Source organism: Heterocephalus glaber, unplaced genomic scaffold (genome assembly GCF_053883595.1).
Source record: "Heterocephalus glaber isolate CG9 unplaced genomic scaffold, H.glaber_assembly_v1.0 deba00000122, whole genome shotgun sequence".
Lineage (NCBI taxonomy): Eukaryota > Metazoa > Chordata > Mammalia > Rodentia > Bathyergidae > Heterocephalus > Heterocephalus glaber.
This window is the reverse complement of record NW_028258138.1, coordinates 75,462,161-75,483,562: the sequence shown is the minus strand read 5'-3', so window position 1 is coordinate 75,483,562 and position 21,402 is coordinate 75,462,161. Positions and strand designations below refer to the sequence as shown.

Below are 21,402 nucleotides of genomic sequence, written 5' to 3'. Positions count from 1 at the left end.
CCATGATGACATAAAGCTGTATCATACAGATACTTGTTATGATGGGCTCCAGTCAGCCCTAACCCATATGGTGCTCAGTAACTCAGATTAATAAGGTGAGGAAATTATCACATTTCAGATGTTTTAAAAAACTGGTGAAGATTCTTGAGTGTCTGCTTAAGAAGACAGGCTTCAGTTTGGGAGAATTGACTTACGTAAAGCCGTCTGAAGCAGTACACATTCTTTTCTAAAATTACTTTTGGCTGGAGGCGTAACTCAGTGGTTGAGCATGTAGTTAGCATGCACAAGCCCCTGAGTTTGATCCCTAACATAGTCACGTTTTTTTTGTTTTGTTTTGTTTTTGTTGTTTGTTTTTTCAGTCTCTTGCTATCCATAAACAGAGAAGAGTTTGTTGTTGTTGTTGTTGTTTGCATTTTTGGAGATACTTATGGAAAACAAGCATAGAAAAACAGTCTTTAAACAAGACCAACTGGAAGTTTCCCAGAGAGTCAGGTGCCTAGCTCCAAGCAGGCTTGGTTTGAGAAGCATGGCTACAGCCACTCACAGCAGGGGACACTGAGGCGATAACTGTCTGGGGGCTAGGGCCAGAACATGCACGTATTAAGTGGATTTAATAATCTAGGTTTAATCAAAGCAATTTTCAGTTGGATTTTCAAATTACCCCTCCTTGTTGAGGAAACTGTGTACTTCATGGTGTAGATACAGTTGGCAAATACAGAATACAGACTCTTTGTTTTCTTAGCCTTGAAGGTGGCCAGGTAGAGAGGGAGAGATAGATTAACAGTTTGTCCAGTTTCCTGTTTCTTCGATTCCTTCCTGAAAATCACACTTACTGTAAACATCAGTCTTGAAGACTTAAACTGAGCGATAGAAGGGAGCTCAGACAGAAAAGAAAAAAGTACAGAATTTGAGATCAGAGATAAAGAAAATGTACAAAACTATATTTATATATAAATTATAATAAATTAGTCATGTTATTATATGTAATAACATGAGATATCTATGTGTAACATGGCTGGGACAGTGGAGGAAACTATACAGTGATGTTGATCATTTTCCCCTTCCCACATGGACTTTGGATTAAGGATGACAGCATGGAAAAATGGAGGAAGAAACCCTAAAATTACATAAATTTCAAGTGACAGTCAAGGAGTTTGGGGGCCAGAGAATCCAAAGGTCCTACTTCTCCATTCCCTCCTCACCATCCTTGTCCTAGCCAATCGGAATGACAGTCTGGAAACTGGCCAGTCATCGCTCCACATACACATCAGCAGGTGCACCGTCATTCTCAGTGGGCCAAGTGGTCAGCTTGTCAGAATTTGTGAGGTGAAAGGGCAAGAAAGGATTATAGAATCTTGTTCCCTTTAACAGTGAGTTCTCACCCCAGCCCTCTGTGTCGTAAATGACATTCAGTAAGATTCACCAGATTGAGGATGCCAGTCACCACAACCCCTTTCCCCCACCTGTTCATGAAGCAGCGTTGCTGGCTGACCTTACCATGCAAGAGCTAGGGGGCTGAGCTCTAGGAAGGCTGATTTCTCAGTCTTCCGGCCTTAGCCATTTCCCCCCGCTTCCTCCAAGCTAGATCATCTCCTAAGAACCTGCTGCTCTCAATTTAACTGAAGAAAGGCATTCAAAGCCCCTCTTTAACCCATATTAACCTCTCAGCAGCCCCCAGTAGAATCAGTCTTTCCTGGCTGGCAAGCTGAGACGATCTGACTAGGTGCTCATTCCATCCCTGCCCACGACATAGAACAGTCCAGTGGGTGAGGAGGGGGTAGGGGAGCCCAGGTCAACCCACAAGCTTGCTGGTGACAAGTGAGGACTCTCTCTGGGGCAGGTCCTGTGGGGTGGGAATGTGGTCACCAGTCACCAGGTTCTGGTCCTGCACTTGGCAGCTGCTTATTCTTCAGCTTGGCTTTGGTCATGTTGTAGTCTCCTGAGTCTACGTACTTTTGCCCTTTCTGGAGTCTCTTCATGAGCAAGTCAGAGCATCCAGGTTTTAGTCCTAGGTTGGCTATTGGGCCTTCAGCTTTGCCTCCCCAGCTCTCTCCTTTGTGTCCTCACTAGGCTCCTCTGTAAGGTTCTCTTCTTGCTTCTGGGATGTGGGGGGACCAGGGCTATAGAGGCCCAGGAAGTCAGCTGGAGATGAGAAGTGGGAGGTGAAACGGGAACAACCTCAGCTCCTGTCACTATCAGTTTCTCAGCCAGGTTCCAAGACTTTCCACGTTTGTGTTTGGAAGGATTCTGTGCTTTCAAGGGGCTTCCTGGGATGCAGAACTGCATGTGTCCACTTCATAGTGCACTGAGCGGTCCAGTAAGGTTTCCTCCCTCAGAGGTCACTAACTGCTGTACTTACTGTATGTCTGAAGATGCTGTGCCCCTACATCTGTTGTCAAGAAAAAGTCAGGCCATCCCCATTATGTTTGTGGTGTCCTCGAAGTAGCCAGAATTTTACTCTGATCCCAGAGACATTGTTTTTCCTCTCCATTTATCCAAGACACCATCATTATGTCCAGCAGAGGGCAGACATTTGTCAACACTGCTGTCTCCCAGTCACCTTTGGTAACTGGCAATGCCAGCTTGTCTTCAAAGTGTGGTGAATATCATTTTAGGCTTTTGATATCTCTGTTACTTTTAGTGTTGCAAAGCCATTAAATGTGACTGATAGTAAATATTTATAGTATTATATAAAGAGGCACTTGCCATGCTTGCTTCAATAGCACAAATACTCAAAAGACACTTGCCACCTGCCTTTTCTGAAGTCTAGGCTCAGCCTGGAGTATGGGTTAGAAACTTGGGAACACATGAATTTCATCCCCATCTATGATGATGGCACCTTGGTAGTCTGTGACTCAGCACTCAATGTTTTATGCCCCATAACGGAGCTCTAACCACCCATCATGGTTACTTCAATTACCTGCCACCAAAGTCGATATGTACCTCCCCGGCCTAGGACTCGGTTTTTCATAGGCAAAAATTGCCTCTGTTGCCTGAGTTTTAGGTTGCTTCCTTCTAACAGTTTTATAATATCTGATACTTTGTTTTGCTTCACATTTTTCTCTTTTTAAAATAAATTTTATTTTTGCATAGCATAAAATGATGCATGCCCTTTAAATTTTCTTTTTTAACCCAAATAATTAGTAGGTGTAAGGGAAGAAGAGAAGTAAGTGATCTCGTCACCTGTTGTATATCCTTGCTCCTAAATGTGGTCTGTGGGACCAATAGCATTAGTATCACCCAAGATAGTGTTAGAAATGCAGAGCTTCAGCCACCTCTCTGCAGACCTGCTGAATCACAATCTGAATCTTACCAGACCCAGGGATTTGATTAATGCAGAATTGTGTATGTATTACAGTTTGATGAAAAACCCTGGTATTAGCCTTCTTTCCAGGGATGTGTGTGTATGTGTGTGTGTGTGTGTGTGTGTGTGTGTGTATCTTTTTAAAGAAAGTGGATCTCACTGAATAATACTGTTTTGTAATCTGTTTTTAAACCTAGTAAACTGCAGAATGTTTTCATTTCTATAATCATGTAGTCACTTTGGATAGTTCTATAATGTTTTATGCTATAATTTACTTAAGTGTTCCCCTCTAATTACCTTTTGAGAATTCTTTTTATATTCCGATCCTTGAAGCCATTTGTCTGTTTTATGGTTATTGTTGCTTTATGATTTAGAATCCACATAATTTTCCCAGATTACTTTTTTCTAGCCGCAGACATTTTGTCCACCCTTCTTCCATATTCACCCCATGTCCTTTTGGAGATTGTCCTTTCCCTTCAAAGCCTCCGGATCTTTTCAGTGGCAACACCATTTCCACCAGCATCCCAGCATAGCCAGTGAGGACCTGGACCCATGTATGGTCCCATTTCAGAGAAACCAGAACATTCCACTTAAAGCTATTTCACACTTTCTCACCCAGCCCACAATTGGGCAGCAGGTGTATAAAATACCTTTTCATTATGTTTGGCCTGTCATTGCATGAGGCTATAAAAAGATTCAGACCAGTAGAATTGCCGTGTGTTGGCAGGAGTTACTCTGAATAAACATCCTGGAAGACTGCTGAGAAGGAAAGAGAGACCATTAATTATCCAGAAATCCACTGGAAGTCTCATCCAGCTGAAAGTAGTCCTGTCACTCTGTTTCAGCTGGCCTCCCTTCACGTCAGAACGGAAGGGAAGTATGGCTTGGGAGAGGTCAGTGCCACTGGGTCTGATCTTCCCACTGGAAAGGACTATTTGATGAGCTGGAAGGGGCAGAGCTTCAGGAGAGAGTGACAGAATCCCATGGAAATTTATAGAGGGGCCAGTGGCCACTGGGAGTATTCACACAGCCTGTAGGCTTAAAATGCAAATTTCAGAAGGTGCCAAGAAAAAAAAGAATAGTGTAAATGGAGATGGGCGATGCCAGGCGTGGTGGTGCATGCCTGTAATCCCAGAACTCCGGAGGGAGTGGCAAGAGGATCACTCTGAGTTCAAGGCCAGCCTGGGAGACTGGGAGGCCCAGGTTCAAAACAAATAATAAAATAAAAACAAAAAACAAAACCAGGATGGGTGAGGGAAGGAGAGATTTAAAAAGTAAAATGAACCATACATCACAAATGAGCTCGGTGAAGGAAAAAAATGGAAAGAACCAAATGAAATTGAAAGTAAAATATGGCTACCTAGAAAGGCTGTAATAGAGTTTTAAAGGAAAGCATATTGGTTGGCTAAGATTCTTCTGGAATCAATAAGCCTACCTAGTTTAAGAACAAAGAGAGTTCTGTTTGTTGGGGGGAATCCTGAAGCACACGATGGAATTCCAGCATCAGGTGTGGTAGAAATCAGGAAAATGTGGGGAACTCCAGTAGCTGGAAGTCAGGGCCATCTTTTCAGGCACATAATAGTGTGATTTCATCCTCATATGTATGCTCTACCCTTCGCCATGTGTCTGGCCATCTCTCCTTCCCAGAGAACATGTTGGAAAGTAAGGGTTGCTGAACAGTTCTTGGATGTGTGTCATTTGTTTAGCTGTTTCGAAAGAAAAGGCTCACTTTTCCCTGACTTGAGATTCCTAGGAAGGAACTGGTTGATCCAGTTTGGACGTGTGCTTGTTCCCAGATTGGTCAGCTGTGGCCAGGGGACACTGTTACATGTACAGACCTGACCAGCCCTCTGGAGGATGCGAATGGTTCCCAGAAGCAGGTTGGCTAAGCAGTGAGTTCAGTAGATTCCATCCAAACATAAGCAAAGACAGTCTGTGAGTAGGTTGGTTTGATGGAAAATACCAACCGTGATTAACAGCATCAGGCTGTGAAGATGAAAGGAAGGGGTCACTGCTCGAGAAACACTGAATGGTCAACAAGTGTCAAAGAGGAAGTAGGACTGAGAACTCCAAGTTCTCCATTCTGGAGGATCTTTTCAGACCAGGAGGGACAGGACAGACAAGCTTAAGATGACTATTGCTGCATCTGCCCCATCTTAAACATTCCGAGCTCCTGTGAAGCTAGTGAACATTACGCTTGGCATTGATTCCCATGTACTTTTACATCATGATAAACCTAAAGTCAATACTTAGGCTAAAAAGATCAATTGTGGAATGATTTTAAGAAGGTCAGTGGGTGATACTGTCCGTACACTTACTGAAGGTTTCTAGTGATATGGCTGCCACAAAAGTTACTCTTTTTATTTTTATCTATTTTATTTATTTATTTATTTATTTATTTATTTATTTATTTATTTATTTATTTTGGTACCGCGGATCAAACTCGGGTCCTTGCACTTACACAGCAGGCCGTGAAACCGCTGAGCTAAGTCCCCTGCCCTCTCTTTTAAAATATGTATACAGGGGCCCCGGATTTAGCTCAGTGGTTCCTCCCCCTGCCCCACAAGTGCAAGGACCTGAGTTCGATCCCCAGTACCAAAAAAAATAAAATAAAATATGTATATGTATGTGCATACATCTTTCCTAAATTTAGAGGAGGGGTGTATATGTGTGTGTGTAAATCTAAATAAAAATTGGGAAATACGGAAGAGCATGAAGACTACAGCAAAAGTTAGCCATAGTTACCCAAAGTACTAACTTCCATGAACATTTTGATGAGTTCTCTACCAGTTCTTCTGTGTGGGGAAGTTTCCTGGCTTTTATCCCAGCCTTCTCTCCAGTGTGTGTCAGTGTAGCTCTGAGTGAGTCTGAAAGATAGGCCCACAGCACCACCATCCCTTGGAAACTTGCTGGAAACCAACTGCTGAGTCCTTACCCAGACCTGCTAAATCAAACCTCCTGGGGTGCAGACTCAGGAATTCAGGTGATTCAGGTGGAAATTTGGAAAGCACAGACTACACTAGTGTGACTAAAAGTGTGATTTGTGTTGTGAGCTGTTACTGGACTTTAAAAAAGGGGAAAAGGAAATGCATGACAGTTGGTACCTATGGGAATAGATAAGAGGAGCAAATGGGACTTTATTTTCTTTATGTAAAAAGATATCTAAAAGCACAAACAAAAACTGGTCCTTGACCACAGGCAGTTTGGGAAGCAGTCGTCTCTGCTGTCTTGTGTATCTTTTTAGGCAAAACTGCTTGTTGCAAAGAGGAACCTGTTAAAGCTGCAGCTACATGCCAGGGTCATTTTAAAAATAGATGTTTGTTTGCTTTGCTAGAAGTGAGGAAAGAGAGTGGGAGCTTGATTTTGACCTTTATCTAGGAACAGAAAGCACCACTGAAAGTTTTTTTAAGCAGGAAAATGGTATGATCAGACTTGTTTTTTGTGATGAGTGGATAAGACTGGGTGCAGGAAATTGAGTTGGGAGATGACTGTCATTGTCCAGACTAGAGATGCCAGTAGCTTAGACAGTGGTGGCAGAGATGATGTGAATACGTTTAAGCAGTTTGTCTTTTGTCTTTACTTTTGTTGAAAGGAAACTTCTGAATACATATGTCAAGAGGAGAGACAACAATGAGTTTATTCCATGGTTTGGCTTTGCTCCCTGTTTGTGGCAATACTGGTAGTTTTTCACAATAGCTTCTATGCTTTTTATTTAAACAAAACTAAGTAAGAGGTTGCATAGCTTACATTTACCCATGTTCTGCTCACAGTCTGCTCCCTTCTTGTCTCCACTTCCAACCAGCACTTAGTGATCTGTAGCTGCGAGAGAAGGAGATTTAGCCAGAGGGTAAGAGAGAGCATGAGCTCTGTCCTTACCCTTGGACTATACCTGGATGCCAAGGCTAATTTACTGTAGAAAATCTGGCTATTGGCCTTTCGTCCTTCATCATCCAACCTAGGAACACAATTTTAGCTGCATTTCCACAACAACAAAACATCAGTCTGAATATTTAATAGAATTTATTGAAAATAATTTTGTCAGAAACATACAGGCATACAACCCAATTACTAAAAACGTCTAGTATTGTTTATGAAATACCATAGGCACTTGTTTGTATCATTGCTTATTTTTTTATAATTAAATTCAGTGTATATTTATTGAGGAGCCTACTCAGTCTCTAGCATGGTTAAGCAGTGATTTCTAGATCCTGAACTTAAGTGACCAATAGTGTTTCTTACAAAATTCGGAAGTTAATTTAGAGTTGCCACCTTATTTTATCAAGTAAGATCCTGAAACTACTTCAAGCATTTTTATATCTGCTCTCATCATCAAGTCAAAAAATTAAACAATAGTCAATACCATAGAGTGGGAAGTGACCAAAGAAAGATGGTGTGTTTTCTGTTACTTTTTTAAAGATCCAATATCCTGAGGCATAATTTGCACATGATGGAATAAAAACACCCATCTTACGTTAGAGAAAAAACATAAGGATAAAACCTTAGATTATAGAATTGCTATTAAAATGGAACAAATTAAGTTCTGAAAAATCCATTAGTCACCTTTATTTTTCTCTTTTTACCATGGATTGGTAAAAATGTCATCAGAGGCTGGAATGCGGGTAGAATTTAGGAGCTGCTGTTCTAGGAGTAACTGTTGTAGGGGGAATGCTTCTCAATATAGAGAAAATGTAAAAATAGCTGTTGAGAATCCCTTGTCAAAGACCAAAGGGTGTTTGTGGCGGCTACAGAGGGGACACTGTCCTCTACTCTGCATTCATTAGCTCCCGTTTGTGTGACCTGTTTAGCCTATCAGCTCATCACTGTGGTCATCGCAGCAGCAGGAGGCGGGCTTCTCCTTGTCCTGGGCATTGCACTGATTGTCACCTGTTGCAGGTAAGTAAGGAGAGTTCAGATTCTAATTGTTTGTTTGCCTGTGCTATACGAAGGTCAGTTTTTACTTGTCTAGAATGCTTGAGGTGAGGATGTTGAGAAATAACACTTCCACATAGCTGTGGGAATATAAAATAGTGATGTCCCTTTGAAAAAGTCAGATAGTTAAAATATAGCCCTTCCAATCCCAGGTATGTACCCAAGATAACTGAAAACGTATACTCTACTTTATCCACACAAACTTGTATGTGGGTGTTCATAGAAACATTAAAGCTTAACAGAATCCCCATGTCTATCAGCTTTTTGAATGGATAAACAAAAAAATTGATCGAGCCACACAGTGGACTATTCAGTGATAAAAAGGAGTGAAGTACTGAGATAGGGATGAACCTTGAAAATATTATGCTAAGTGGAATAAGCCAGTCACAAAAGACCACAGTGTAATTCCCTTTACCTGAGTTGCTTAAAATAGGCAAGTTTAATAGGGACAGAAAGTAGATTAGTGGCTTTCTCGGACTGGGGTGGAATGGTGGAGGGGAAGGGAGAAGGAACTGGAAAGTGATTACTAAGGGGTATGAGATTTCTGAAATGTTGTAGCAGTGGGGAATTTATAGCATCAATGTCCGAAATAGCAGTAAACTTGGCTGAAGGCTTCCTGAAAGCTAGTGGGATCACATTCCTGTTGGGAAAGGGAGAGTTGACCTTCCTCTGATTAGCTCTTCAGGTAAAGGAAAATTATGACCTTTGATTTAGATAATAAATGGCCGGAATTATTTGAACATAACAGATGGAGGGAACCTACCAAAATAACAAGCTCTCTTCTCTGTCACTGACATGAGGATACTGTAAGATATCCATCTCCATTAAGACCACAGAGAACATAGGCCGGGGGTTTAGCTCAGTGGTTCCGGTGCCTGCCTCACAAGCGCAAGGTTCTGAGTTCAATCCCTGGTACCAAAAAAAAAAAAAAAAGACCACAGAGAACAATTAGCTGTAACTGCCATTCGAGAACGTAGGCCTTTATGGTACAACCTTTGCTTGTCATTTACCAAATTGCCATCAATGATGAACCATACAAGTTGAAATAAACTTCTGGGTACGAGACTAGAAACATTTACCTTAGAGGGGCAAGACCTGAGAGCTCAAGCATGTCTAAGCCTTGTGCTTGCAATGTGTTCGGTACCACGTGGTATAGCAGTTTGGGAGGGAGCCCGTGACTTTTGGTCACTGGGAAGGGAAAGTAGTTATGAACAAGGAAGTCATTATTTGAGGCCCGAGACCCCACCCACCACACAAGTGTGGCAGGTCTGTTTTGTTCTGAACATGCACAGAGGGCCAACACCTAAGCCAGGCGCCAAAATTTGGTTTTATGACCCTATGTTATTCTGTGCCTTCCCCCTTACTTATAGGTAAGAAACACGATGGAAGAAACTTGAACTGATCTTACCCAAAGCAAATATAATTTAAAATTTCTGATACTGAGCTGGGTGTGGTGGCACACACCTGTAATCCCAGCACTCCAGCACACCAGAGGCTGAGACAGAGGATTGCCATGAGTTCGAGGCCAGCCTAGGCTACATAGTGAGTTTGAGGCCAGCCCAAACTGCATAGTGAGACCTTGTCTTAAAAAAATTTTTTTTTCTGATACTGGGCTCATTAGATAGACAAAGAATACATATTTCAACAATTTCTAGTTGGTGAAACCTCACAATATAAAATGAGAATGTGGGTAGTTAATAAATGAGAACCTTTTATGTGCAAAACCATCCTGTTTTATGATTTGTGAAGTAGCTTCCTGTAGTAGAAAGAACACTGGCTGGGGAGGTGGGAAGCCTAACTTCTACTCCAAGCAGAAGCTGGTAGCAAAAGGTGACCCAGGGGACAACTTAGGTCTCTTCGATGAGCCAGAATTGCCCTGTCCACAGAGCTCCTAATTCAGGAAAACTGGAGGAAACCTAGACTCTTCTCATGTAAAATCTCACTCAGTCTGGTTGGGAGCCTTTGAGCTTCCTTCTGGGTCCAGCATTACATACACTTGTGATTCTTGTTTCCCTGGCTACCCCAAGACACAGTGATCTCTGTACCCTAGAGGAGTCCAACAACTCCACTGCAGCTGTCTCTGTCCTCCCTGTCCCTAATAACCTGGCCCTTTATGTTGGGAGATTTTTTGTACCTAATTGTATTTTTTTTCAGCAAATACTAAAAATAACCATAATCGCATTCCTCAGTGGTCAGCTGACAATAGAGTGATAGCTCTCAGTCTAATTTATGTCATAAAATAACAGTTGCTATTTTCATAGATATCACTTCTTTACAAAAATTATTCATGGACCTTTTACTATCTTTTGCTCCTCAGAAAGAATAAAAATGACATAAGCAAACTCATCTTTAAAAGTGGAGATTTCCAAATGTCCCCATATGCTGAGTACCCCAAGAACCCTCGCTCCCAAGAGTGGGGCCGAGAAGCTATTGAAATGCAAGAGAACGGAAGCACCAAAAACCTCCTGCAGATGACTGATGTGTACTACTCGGTGTGTATTTCCAGCGCAGTCTTTGAGAAGCAAGGGAATTCTGTTTTGTTGTGGTAAAAACATTGCAGGTAGTTAAGGGTCCAAGAGAACTATAGCATGAGCCTCTTATTTACGTATCTTAACATTCTGTTTCCTTATGACATATTTGCATGGTATTTGTCACCCTTGGTGTTGAGATATGAAGGATATTTCCTTGTAGTACATTATGGAATTTGAGAAGCAGAGACAAAGTTTAGTGATATTTACCCCTAGATCCTTTCGTTTTTGTCTCATCTGCCCTCCTTTACCTTGCCTTGTGGGGTTAGGTGTTAAACCTAGGGGTTGAAAACAAATATAAAGAGAATGACTCAGAATCATCCTCAGAGGTTTAGGAAATTATAAATTGAGTGGGTCTTTAATAATTTGCTCTGTTCAGCTCTGGACTGTATCATTTGGATAGGCAGGAGAATACCTTGAGCCCTGGCATCTTCTATCCCATGTTGAATTTAATCCAGGTTTTATTCCTCTACATTGTACCAATCATAAAGCAAGCAGAAAGGGATATCTGAACCGAAAAGTATGGATGTCAGGTGACTTCTCATTGACAGCAATAAACATGAAACTTGGCCCCGTGGGGACTTAGTAGCACAAGGTAGCCCTGTTACAAAAACCGCCCATCCCTCTGGTCATACAGGAATCAGTCATGAGAATCAGACTTTGGGTGGGAGGAACAGATTTGTTCACACTCAAGAGCTATTTATTTCAGTGGGTTCTTTGAAAAATACAAACCTGGAGGAAGAACAAGAAGAAATAAAGAGGAAAAATAAATGTAGGTGCAAACTTAACTCTAGTTAAAGTATTTCCATTGCTATTTCTGCATAGGGCTTTGCTTTTTTCTCTGTTGGAAAAAGTCCTATTCATCTCCTAAGTGAAGCTGGTGCTTTACCAGGCTTGCCTGCATACACAGGCTGGCCCACACACCCACATCCTGTGTGAGGAGCCCCAGACCTGTGGTGTGGTAGGACCCTGTTTCACTGCATGTTTCTGCAGCATTTGCTCGAGTTGCCTTAAGTAGAGCTAGTTAAGGACTTAAATGAACCCCATCTGTCTTCACATATGGTAGGCTGAGTAGTCTGTAGAGGCAGAGGCCAACCTTACAGCAGGAAGCTCACCTGAGTGGACAGGCTGCTCCTCACAGCAGGCTCAGTGGTTGTCCTGGTGACTCCCACTCTGGGCTTTTATGAGAGGATTCGCCTTTATCCAGTGTCTTATTTCTGCCAAGAAAGCCTTTTCCCCCTGGTGTTACGGTGAGAGCTCCTCCAAATAGCCTTTGTTCCCAGGGAGCTCCTCTTGCAAATCAGATAGGTAGATCATGACCTATAAAACTGGCTTTTGGTCAGAGACACCTGAGAATCACTGCTGGCCTTCTCGTTTGTGGTCCTTGCTCCATCTGTGACAGTAGCCATTGGACCTTGTAAAGCTCATGTTGGTAGCATCTGCTACTAACCCTCTGTTAAATGCTAGGGACTATTTAAAGCCAGTTATCCTCAAGAGAGAAAGGTATTTTTTTAAATTTAAGATAATCAGTTGAACCACATCATACAAGGATAAACCCATCTTTTTTCCTATGTTGATCTAAAATCATTGAGATGCCCTCAATTAATATTTTCTAATTCCCTTTTAAAACGGGACAGATGTATTCCAGGTTCTATAAAGAGACAGACCAGGGAGAGTCCTCACTTCTTTCTAGGTCAGAACTTGTTCTGCCCTTATATAACTGCCTCCATCCTAAGTCTATTAAAATGTAAAATTTCTGTTTACATTTAAGTTTAAACCCCAGAATAAGAGGAAAATTTTGGGCCAGGGATTTAGCTCAGTGGTGCTGCCACCTGGCTTGCAAGGGCAAAGTCCTGAGTTCGATTCCCAGTACCAAACAAGAAAAACAAAATAAACCCTAGAATAATCAGTTGGTTTTTCTTCTTTTCTCTTTGGCAACCAGCCCACAAATGTAAGGAATCTCGAACTTGAACGAAATGGACTTTACCCGGCCTACACTGGATTGCCCGGCTCTCGGCATTCTTGCATCTTCCCCGGACAGTATAACCCATCTTTCATCAGTGATGAGAGCAGGAGAAGAGACTACTTCTGAGTCCAGGCAAGAGAGGGCCCGCTGCCCTGAGCCAGGTCCTTGGCACCTCTGCGGCTCAGAGGACTGCGCCAAAGGGAGCACCGTGCACTGGCCGCTCCCAGCCTTGTCAGAGCCACACATAAATGGCAAGAGAAAGACAAGCGTGAGGGCCGTGACCACAGTGGAAGGGGCCAGATGGATATGGAAATGCAGGCTGCTTGTTTGGCACCTTTCTTGTTGCTGTGAATGTGTACATGGGCCAGTACCAAGCGAGTCTCTTGAGTGACTGATGCAGCACTGGCACGAGAGACGGCTGTGAGCCCCAGCGGACCACTGGGTTTCATTGCAGGGACCCAGTTTTCCCTGAGTTTGCACTTTAGTCAACTGGGCATGCAGGTCTCCTTTTGGATTTGTCTCAAAGCTGTCCCAAAGAGTCACTGAGACACTTCCAGACGCCAGGCTGCAGTTGGTGATGAACGTGTGGCCAGATGCTGGCTTTTGTTTCCCTGCCTGGCACCTGCTGCTGAACAACAGTTGGGGATTGACATACCACTAGTTTTGAAGTTGAGCATCCAATATTTTAATGCTTCTAGGTTGCCTTATGCTACAGTCTCTAAGCCAACCCCCAAAATGAGGAATTGACATTTTTGAGGCATAGCACCCAACTCTCTTGTCTTTTTTAAGTCAAGGTGACACATTTTTTTATAATGGTTTTTTTCCTTGTACAGTTAAATCTCACTTTTCTGGGCAAATGGACTGGGGCAAAACAACTTACAATTGGTTTTAGAGGCATCCAGGTGCCCCATAGTGAGGCCAGACAGGCAGAATTGGGAGCTGGTCCTATAGGTGGTGGGACACTTGTTATCTGTGAGGGCAGCACCTGGGCTCTGGGACTTTACCATCAAGAAAGCCAGTGGCTGCAATGGATAGAAAAAAGGAAAGCTGAGTCTGCCTGGACCTGAGCTAGTGTTTCATCACTAGAGGAAAACCTGCTGCAGTCCCTGAAGGTGAACAAGGTTAGAGGAATGGGTCAGATGGGCATGGTAGATTTCTTGTATCACCAGCACTGTGGGAAGCCATAGGGAATTTCTGAGCTAGAATAGGAGCTAGGATGAAGCCACAGGTGAGTGTGCTTACCTGCTAATCTTTGTATCCAGAATTTCATCCACAAAGTCAGTGTAACCTTTCAACCAAAGTTATTTATTCAATGAAGAAATAACTTAATATCTCTTACCCGGTCCTTGGTACCTATTTGTGACTCTCCAGTGCCCTCCAGAGACACAGACTCCAAGACTGCATTGGGGGACTAAAGACTGCCCAGCTAGGGGTCTGAGTGCTTGCCTGTGGGAAGGAAATGCCAAAGCTGTACGTATTGTGCCTGTGCCGTGGATCCTGCAAGGGAGGCTTGTCCAGCGCTTGGTGTCTTTTAACTGCTCCCTGTGGAAATATGTTCATTTATCTTCTTGTAGAACATCCTGGTGTTGGTTGAAGTGAAGGGAACATGGAAGTAAAAGAATTTGTCCCCACCCTGAAGCTGGGAGCTCAGTTGTGCACATTGGAACACATTTCTGGAAATAGCACCACTGCTGGGGACAGTTCTGCCCTGGGCATGGTAGCCTCTTCATGGTTCCTATGATCTCTTCATGCAGTCCTTATCCTATCAGGGTTAGGTATGAATTCCTGTGTCCTGCAGTCTCCACGGTGTACCAACACCTGCTATGGCAGGAGCACTAGTCAGATGCAGTGAGTTTCAGTAATTAGATTGCACTCATCTCATGAGACAAGTACATAAAGCATTCTGTTACTGTCAGTGGATGTTAAAATCTCAGAGTGTCGCCATTTTGAATCCTTGGGTCTGCATCTCTTCTGTGGAACCAACTGGCCCTTTGCACCTTGCATCTACCTGGAGAGCTCTGAGCTCCACACTCAGCTCACCTGAGCCAGCAGACTTGGCTCCCTTGTGAGACCACCTCCTTCCCATCCTTTGTGCTGTGTCCCCCAGCTACAGGAAGAGCCACCACGGCAGCTGCTCCTGGACTACACTTCTAACTTCAGCTGACACCACAGCTGGCAAATCATCTCCGGTGTCAGGGCCAGAAGCCTTAAGCCCCACAATATGAAGCATCCTGTCCTGTTCCAAACGCATGCTTGGGAAGAATCCTAATGTTCAAAAAAGAGCATTCTGTGAGTTCCAGAAATGTTTGTTCACGGGTTTTGTCCAAATGGAGTGGATTAGGAATAGTGTTTCTTTTTCATTATGAAAAAAGGAGCCAAGCAAGGTTGAGTGCACAGTATCTACAGTTTCAAGGAGGAGGGTGAAGGTGAGGGCAGAGAAGGCTTGAGAGGGACATGACTTACCTGTTGCTCACTGCCTGTCTGGGCAAGGAAGGGAGAGGCTGGGCTCACTCCTGTTGGGGTTTTATCTCCAGAAGGCCCCACCTGGGCTGAGAGGAAACAGCTGTAGGGTGTCAGCAGCCCAGAGATAAGCAAACAAGACATCCACCTGACATGCGGGACACAGTGGGGGCCCAAGTGCTGTGTCAGCCTCCACACCTGGAGTGTGTGGTTTGCATGCACAGAAATACCATGGTCCTACAGTGGGACCCCTGCCACTGGGGAAAAGTGACACTTAGCATCCCACAGGCTGCTTCTGGGCCACAGGGAACTTGTGTGTCTGGAGAATGCTGGGGCAGGAGAGCTGGAGAGGGAGGAGTTGGCTCCTGGGCTTTACACACTGGGTGAGCTTATTTCCATTGTCTTTTCCTGTCTACTCCACGAGGCACCCCAGGGTGCTAGGATCTGTTTCTTTAGAAAGATATTCCTATCATGAACAGGCTCCACGCCAGGTCCTGGCCTCATATCACCCTTGCTAGTTAGTTGTGCATGCTCATCTCTTGGAAATAAAAACTTCCAAAGAGGATAAATAATTGGCCTTGTATTGTTACTGGGAATTGAACTCAGGGCCCTGCACTTGCCAGGCAGGTACTGCACTGAGCTACTTCCCCAGCTATAATTGGTCTTGTAAAGGGAGGATTCAGATCACAGTGTGCATGACTCAGCCTATGGCTCTTTCCACTGGCTCTCCCAGCCTCACTTCCTGGCAGATAGATACCTTGCCGTGCAGTATATTTTAAATCTCACAGAAGGCAAGGGAGAATGGACCTACAATTTAAATTATTTTTAAAGAATTTTAATATATTAAGCAGTAACCAAACTAATGACATGAAGTACAAAACATACTGAATCCCTTTTGAAAAATGCCCTTTTGGATTGATTTTTGTGTGTATTTCCTGGATGCTTGTGGTCCCTGTCAAGAAAATGGTGGCTGGTATGTGCTCAGCAAGAAGCATATTGGTATGTGGCTTTGGCTGGAGGAAGTGCAAGGTGCTGACCTGGGTGGGTTCTCCACAAGCATGGCTATAATTACACATCCAAGGGCTGTCAGCCCTGTTCCCATAGTGAGGCTGTGGTTCCCACATACGAGAATGTATTTTTGTGAACCATTATCAGAGCTGGGAACATCATCAGTGAGATGTCTTCAATGCTGAGCTTCCTTCTTGGAGGGGAAAGTTATTTTCAGAAGCAGCTTGCTGAATGGATGATGCAGTCAAGCTGGCTGTTAGTATTTGAGGTTTAAAAATAAAGGTGGCTTGAGTTATGGAAGAGGTAGGTCACTGGGCCCGTGGGAGAAGGTAGCATCTTTGGGTAGGGGGCTGGATGGCTATTCAAGGATATGTCCTTGAAGGGCGCAGTCTATTCAGATGTGAAAGTTTCAGAGCAGGCATGTTAGAGCCACTCCTTTCAATGTGGCTTTTGGTGCCTCATTAAGTCACCTTGTCCGCTGGCAGAGGGCTCAGATGCCCTGGAACTGTGGAACTTTGCCTGGAGAAATAGCGCTGTACTGTTGAGTCACCCTTGCTTTGCCTAATACACCCAAAACTAGGGTTTTGATTCATAATTCTAAAATATATTTGGATTTTGAAATTAGAGCACCTCTTTGGAAAGAGGAAGAGTGCAGAGTTCCGTATTTTATATTTTATTTAAAACTGCCCTTAATATACGAGATACTTTTCCTATCTGAAAGCTTTTGTAGGGGTAGGAATGGACATTTTCTTTCCTTCTTTTACAACATGTCATTCTAAGGGTTCTTATGTACATTTTTAGAAACAAAAATGTTTTTGTAGAATTTGCTTTTGGGTATTTTTTTTTCCCATATCTCCAAAGAAGAAAACTGGTTAAAATGGCAGGCACATTACTGTATTAAATGCCAATTAATTGGTTGATCTAAAGTAATCTCAGTGTGTTATACTCCTTCCAATCTATGTAAACTAGCTCACAGAAAAGCCCGTAAAACCAAAGGGGATCCTTTAGGTCTAAAAAGAGACAGATTCTAGAGTGGATCTGTCCCGTGAGCATTTTCAAAGGACATTTCAAAGAAGTCCCTTATAGATTCTAGGGTTGTAATTTTTTATGGTGTTTAGTGTCCATCAGTGCAGACTTCTTAGAAAGGACGCTACAGGGCAGAGATGTGATGGGGTCAGTTGTCTGGGAAACTGATCTAACACACTTGCCTTTCTGTATCACCCAAGCTTGTTCCAGAAGGAAAGTGATTGTCTCATCATGAGGTGCTGTGGGTTTTGTTAATGTCTGCATTGCTGGATTTATGGTTAAATGTAACATGTAGCTGGAATGTGAATTTTCTTAATTTTCACATTGTCCTGAATTGCTCTTTGTAAACCTTAGCCCTTGGTGGATTTGTTAAACCCATTATGAGAATGTTATTTAAAGTTGTATTATAATTCCAGCCTCCACTAATTATTCAATACTGTAGCAGCAAAGTATTATTTGTAAGAATTTGGTTATTTTTATACTTACAGTCACTCTCAATCTGGCGTTCTAGTCAGTAAAATATTGCAATAAAATTAATATCCTTTTCATTGTGTGTTTTTCTCTTAATAACAAGCAAACCAAACAGGAGTCCAGCAAGTTGTTTTTCAGGGGACTTACTTAATGCAAGTGTACATGGAGAATGAATTATTTCTCTGTCCTCAGAGCCCAGAAGTGAAGAAGTGCACTTCTGATGGATGAGTGGGTGGATGGATGGAGAGATGTATGAACGGACAGACCTAAATGACAAGAGGCCTAATTCTCATGTAACACCTGCTTTTGTTTTCTTTTCTTTGAATTGGAGGGCATAAGTAACCAGTTCAGATTCTGGAAATGTCTGCCTGAGTGTCTCACACTACTACTCTATGCCAACTCCTGTGTCTTGGAGAAGAAGAGAAAGTAAGCATGTCTGCTGGGTGGGAGAACAACTGAGCCACTTTAAAACAGTGGGCCATGGACCTTACATTTATGTTGGCCAAGCCTGGCTAGAGAAATAATTGTTCATTAATTGCTTCCTTGAATGCCTAGCACGACAGTGATGTCATATGAGCCTCTTCTATGCTTTATATTGGCACTAGGGGAATCCACTAAGAGCTTGGGCATGCAGTGAGTTGGCAGATTAGATCAGGGCCGTGGGCCATCAAACATTCCTAAATGGCGGTGGTGAGGAGCACCATTTTCGTCAGAACAGCTCTTCCTCCTCTGCTCTTCCAGGCCATCAGCTAACAGTCCTCAGCTGAGAGAAACAGGAACTAGCTGACCCCTTGTTCCTATTCAGCTCAGCCAGACATTACAAATATCCCATCATTTCCACTTCTTTAATAATTTTATTTTTAATGGTATATATTTAAGGTGTACATGTTTTGATATACATAGTGAAATGATTACTGTAGTCAAGCAGATGGATTTAACTCATCTCACCTAGGTATTTGTGTGTGTGTGTGTGTGTGTGTGCACATGTGTAGTAGAAGCACCTGAAATCTCAGTGAATTTTCAGTATCCAATACAGTCATTCTAACCATAGTGCTCATGCTGTACCCTTAGATCTCTAGTTTTATTTATCCTACACAACTGTCTTTCCTTTAACCTACTTTTCTCCATCACCTTCCCTTCACACTGTTCTATGTATTTGATTTTTTTTCATCCTTGAAAGATTCCCGTGTTGGAGGCTTGGTCTTCATTGTGGCTTTGTTGGGAGGTCAAGGGACCTTTAATGGAGGGACCTGATGGAAATGTCTCAGGTCGGTTGAGGGTGTACCCTCAGAAGGAATGGTGAGACCCAGTCTCTCTGCCTTCCTGTTTGAAATGAGATCTCTCCCTCACACAGGAGCTCTTTCACCATGTGATCCACTGAGCAGTGACAGCCCAGAGAGCCCTCCCCAGAACTAAGCCAATGCTAACCCCATGCCTTTGAACCTCCAGAACTTTGAGCTACATAAACTTTGTAAGTACTCTGCACAAGCATTTCATGATAGCAGTTACCACACACATACACTAGCAAACACATACAGATGAGGTCATGCAATATTTGTCTTCCTGTATCTGGCTTATTTATTCCACTTAGCTTAGTATCCCAAGTTCCATGCTGCTCAAAGGACAATGTCTCCTTTTCAAATGATAATACCTGTTGTCTATATAGGTCCCACAGTTTCCTTATCCATTTCTTTATCAATGGACACGGGTTACTTCTGTATTTTGGCTAGAAGTAAGTAATGCTGCATCCTGGTGCTTTTTGAACCTAAATTTGGGAGGCCTTTCCACTGTACTCAATAAACTGGCCTGAGTTGCTTCTCCTACTTGTGCCTCTGGCCTAGCTGAGCCTCTACCTCAGGATTTGATTTTCGAGCAAATAAAGAGCTCAAAGATATTTTTAGACTCAGGTTTAAAGGACTTCAGAAATGCACAGTGATCCATTTTCCAGTTGTTTGAGAAGTAAAAAAAGATCAGGCACATGATAGAGAGTTCATCCAAGTCAAAGTCCTCCGATATGGGGTGCTGAATGGCCATGACAGCTTTCGAATCTCAGAATTGGATCATGACATCATACACTTCCTGAGCAGGAACATCAGATCAGAAAGATAAAGGGGTGATGCCGGGAACAAATATTTATGTTGACTTTTATTGACCTCATAAAAGCTCGCAGCACCATCAGCTGCTAACAGACACTCTCCGGTAGTTTCCTGGTGTTTTCTCCAAATTATGTTATCAAGTCTTAAAGTCTGTCCAACTTTCTAAACCCCAGTGTCCTGAATCAGAAAAATGGGGACAATGGTTATTGCCTCACAGATCTGTAAGAATTAAAGAGAATCCATAAGAAAATACTTTGTAAACTATAAAGAAACAACACATACTTATATAGGGCTGTAATATAGGGATGATATATAGACCTCCAAATAATATGAAGGAAATACTGTAACTCCCAACACAGTAGACGTCCAATACGTCAAGTTAGTTTTCTCTAAAATCAAATGAATCTAGAAACAATGGAGGCTAAGAGTAGGAAGTATTTATTGAGAAAAAGAAATCTTCTGTCTAAGAGAAGGGGCCCATAAAGTGAGTTGCCCACGGACTCTGTTTCTCTGTTTCTCAGGGGTGTTTTATAGAGCAAAACCGTGAGGTGAGGTGGGTATAAGCTGGGACAAAACTATAGTCAACTAATAAGATTCAACATATAGTTGCTTAGGTAATATTGATTCAGTAGGGATCAAATGACGCTAGTCACACATAGAACGAACAGAAAGGGATAGGTCAGGGACCTTTCCTGGAAGGGATGGGTTAAGGTCTTGGTCCTTACCCAGGTGATTGATGCCTATTTAGAATATCAATCACTGGTGTTCATCTCTAAGAGAAGTACGTGGGAGTAGTTAATTTGTGCCTCCAGCCACAGTTGTCTTCTGCACTGACTTACTCAAGGGCCCAGTCCTGTATGACTGCCTATAATATTTCTAACTAACTTAGCTGTCTATTACAATACCGTTCTCTTTAATAAGCTCTCCTGTCACCACAAGGACAGTTGAAGAATTGATATGTCATTTTGATGCTAATTCACTAGTAACTTCCCCAGAGCTCTGAGACCAGTTTTCAATGTGTTCTTGCCATTTCCCTTTCACTTCTCTAACCTGTCCCCTTTAATGGCCTCAGAATCGCAGCTCTGGGGACAGGAATCAGTACTGATTCCTTTAACACAATTTATGCTCAGGGCCTGACATACACCTAGAAGGCATTCACTTTAAAAAATGGGTGAATACAGGACCAGGGATTTAGCTCAGTGGCACCTTGCCTGCCCCACAAGCAGAAGATCCTGAGTTAGATCCCCGGTACCGAAAATAAAAATAATAAATTTTAAAATGGATAAATAAATTGATGGATATATCTGGCAAGATAAATATAATAAGATTAAAGATCCTGGAAAGCTAGGCCCTCTACTAGCTGAAGGCCAACAAAGTTAGTGATTGGCTAATAGTGAATAAATACATAGCTGTGACATATAACTAAACTGGAACCCTTAGCAAAAAATTCTCAGAGCAATGCTCAAGCAGACATTTGGGAAGAAAGTGTTTTAAAGATATACTAGACAGCTGGGCATTATGGTACATTCTTGCAATTCCAGGTACACAAGAGGCTGAAGCAGGTCAGCCTGAGCAACTTGGTGAGACGTTGTCAAAAAAAATTAAATTTTAAAA

The 21,402-nt window shown here is 42.7% G+C and overlaps 1 protein-coding gene across 4 annotated transcripts in view; it reads left to right on the top strand.

The window, feature by feature from the left end:
- Nucleotides 1-17,769, top strand: part of Heg1 (heart development protein with EGF like domains 1) — a 76,981-nt gene extending 59,212 nt beyond the window's left edge. For all 4 annotated transcript variants that reach the window (XM_021259598.2, XM_021259595.2, XM_021259608.2 and 1 more), the window contains 3 exons: nucleotides 8,110-8,197; nucleotides 10,551-10,725; nucleotides 12,704-17,769. In XM_021259598.2, coding sequence (XP_021115257.1) covers nucleotides 8,110-8,197; nucleotides 10,551-10,725; nucleotides 12,704-12,853 — 413 coding nt within the window. In that variant the 3' untranslated portion in view covers nucleotides 12,854-17,769. The remainder of the gene's footprint in view (nucleotides 1-8,109; nucleotides 8,198-10,550; nucleotides 10,726-12,703) is intronic.
- The last annotated feature ends 3,633 nt before the right edge of the window (nucleotides 17,770-21,402 follow it).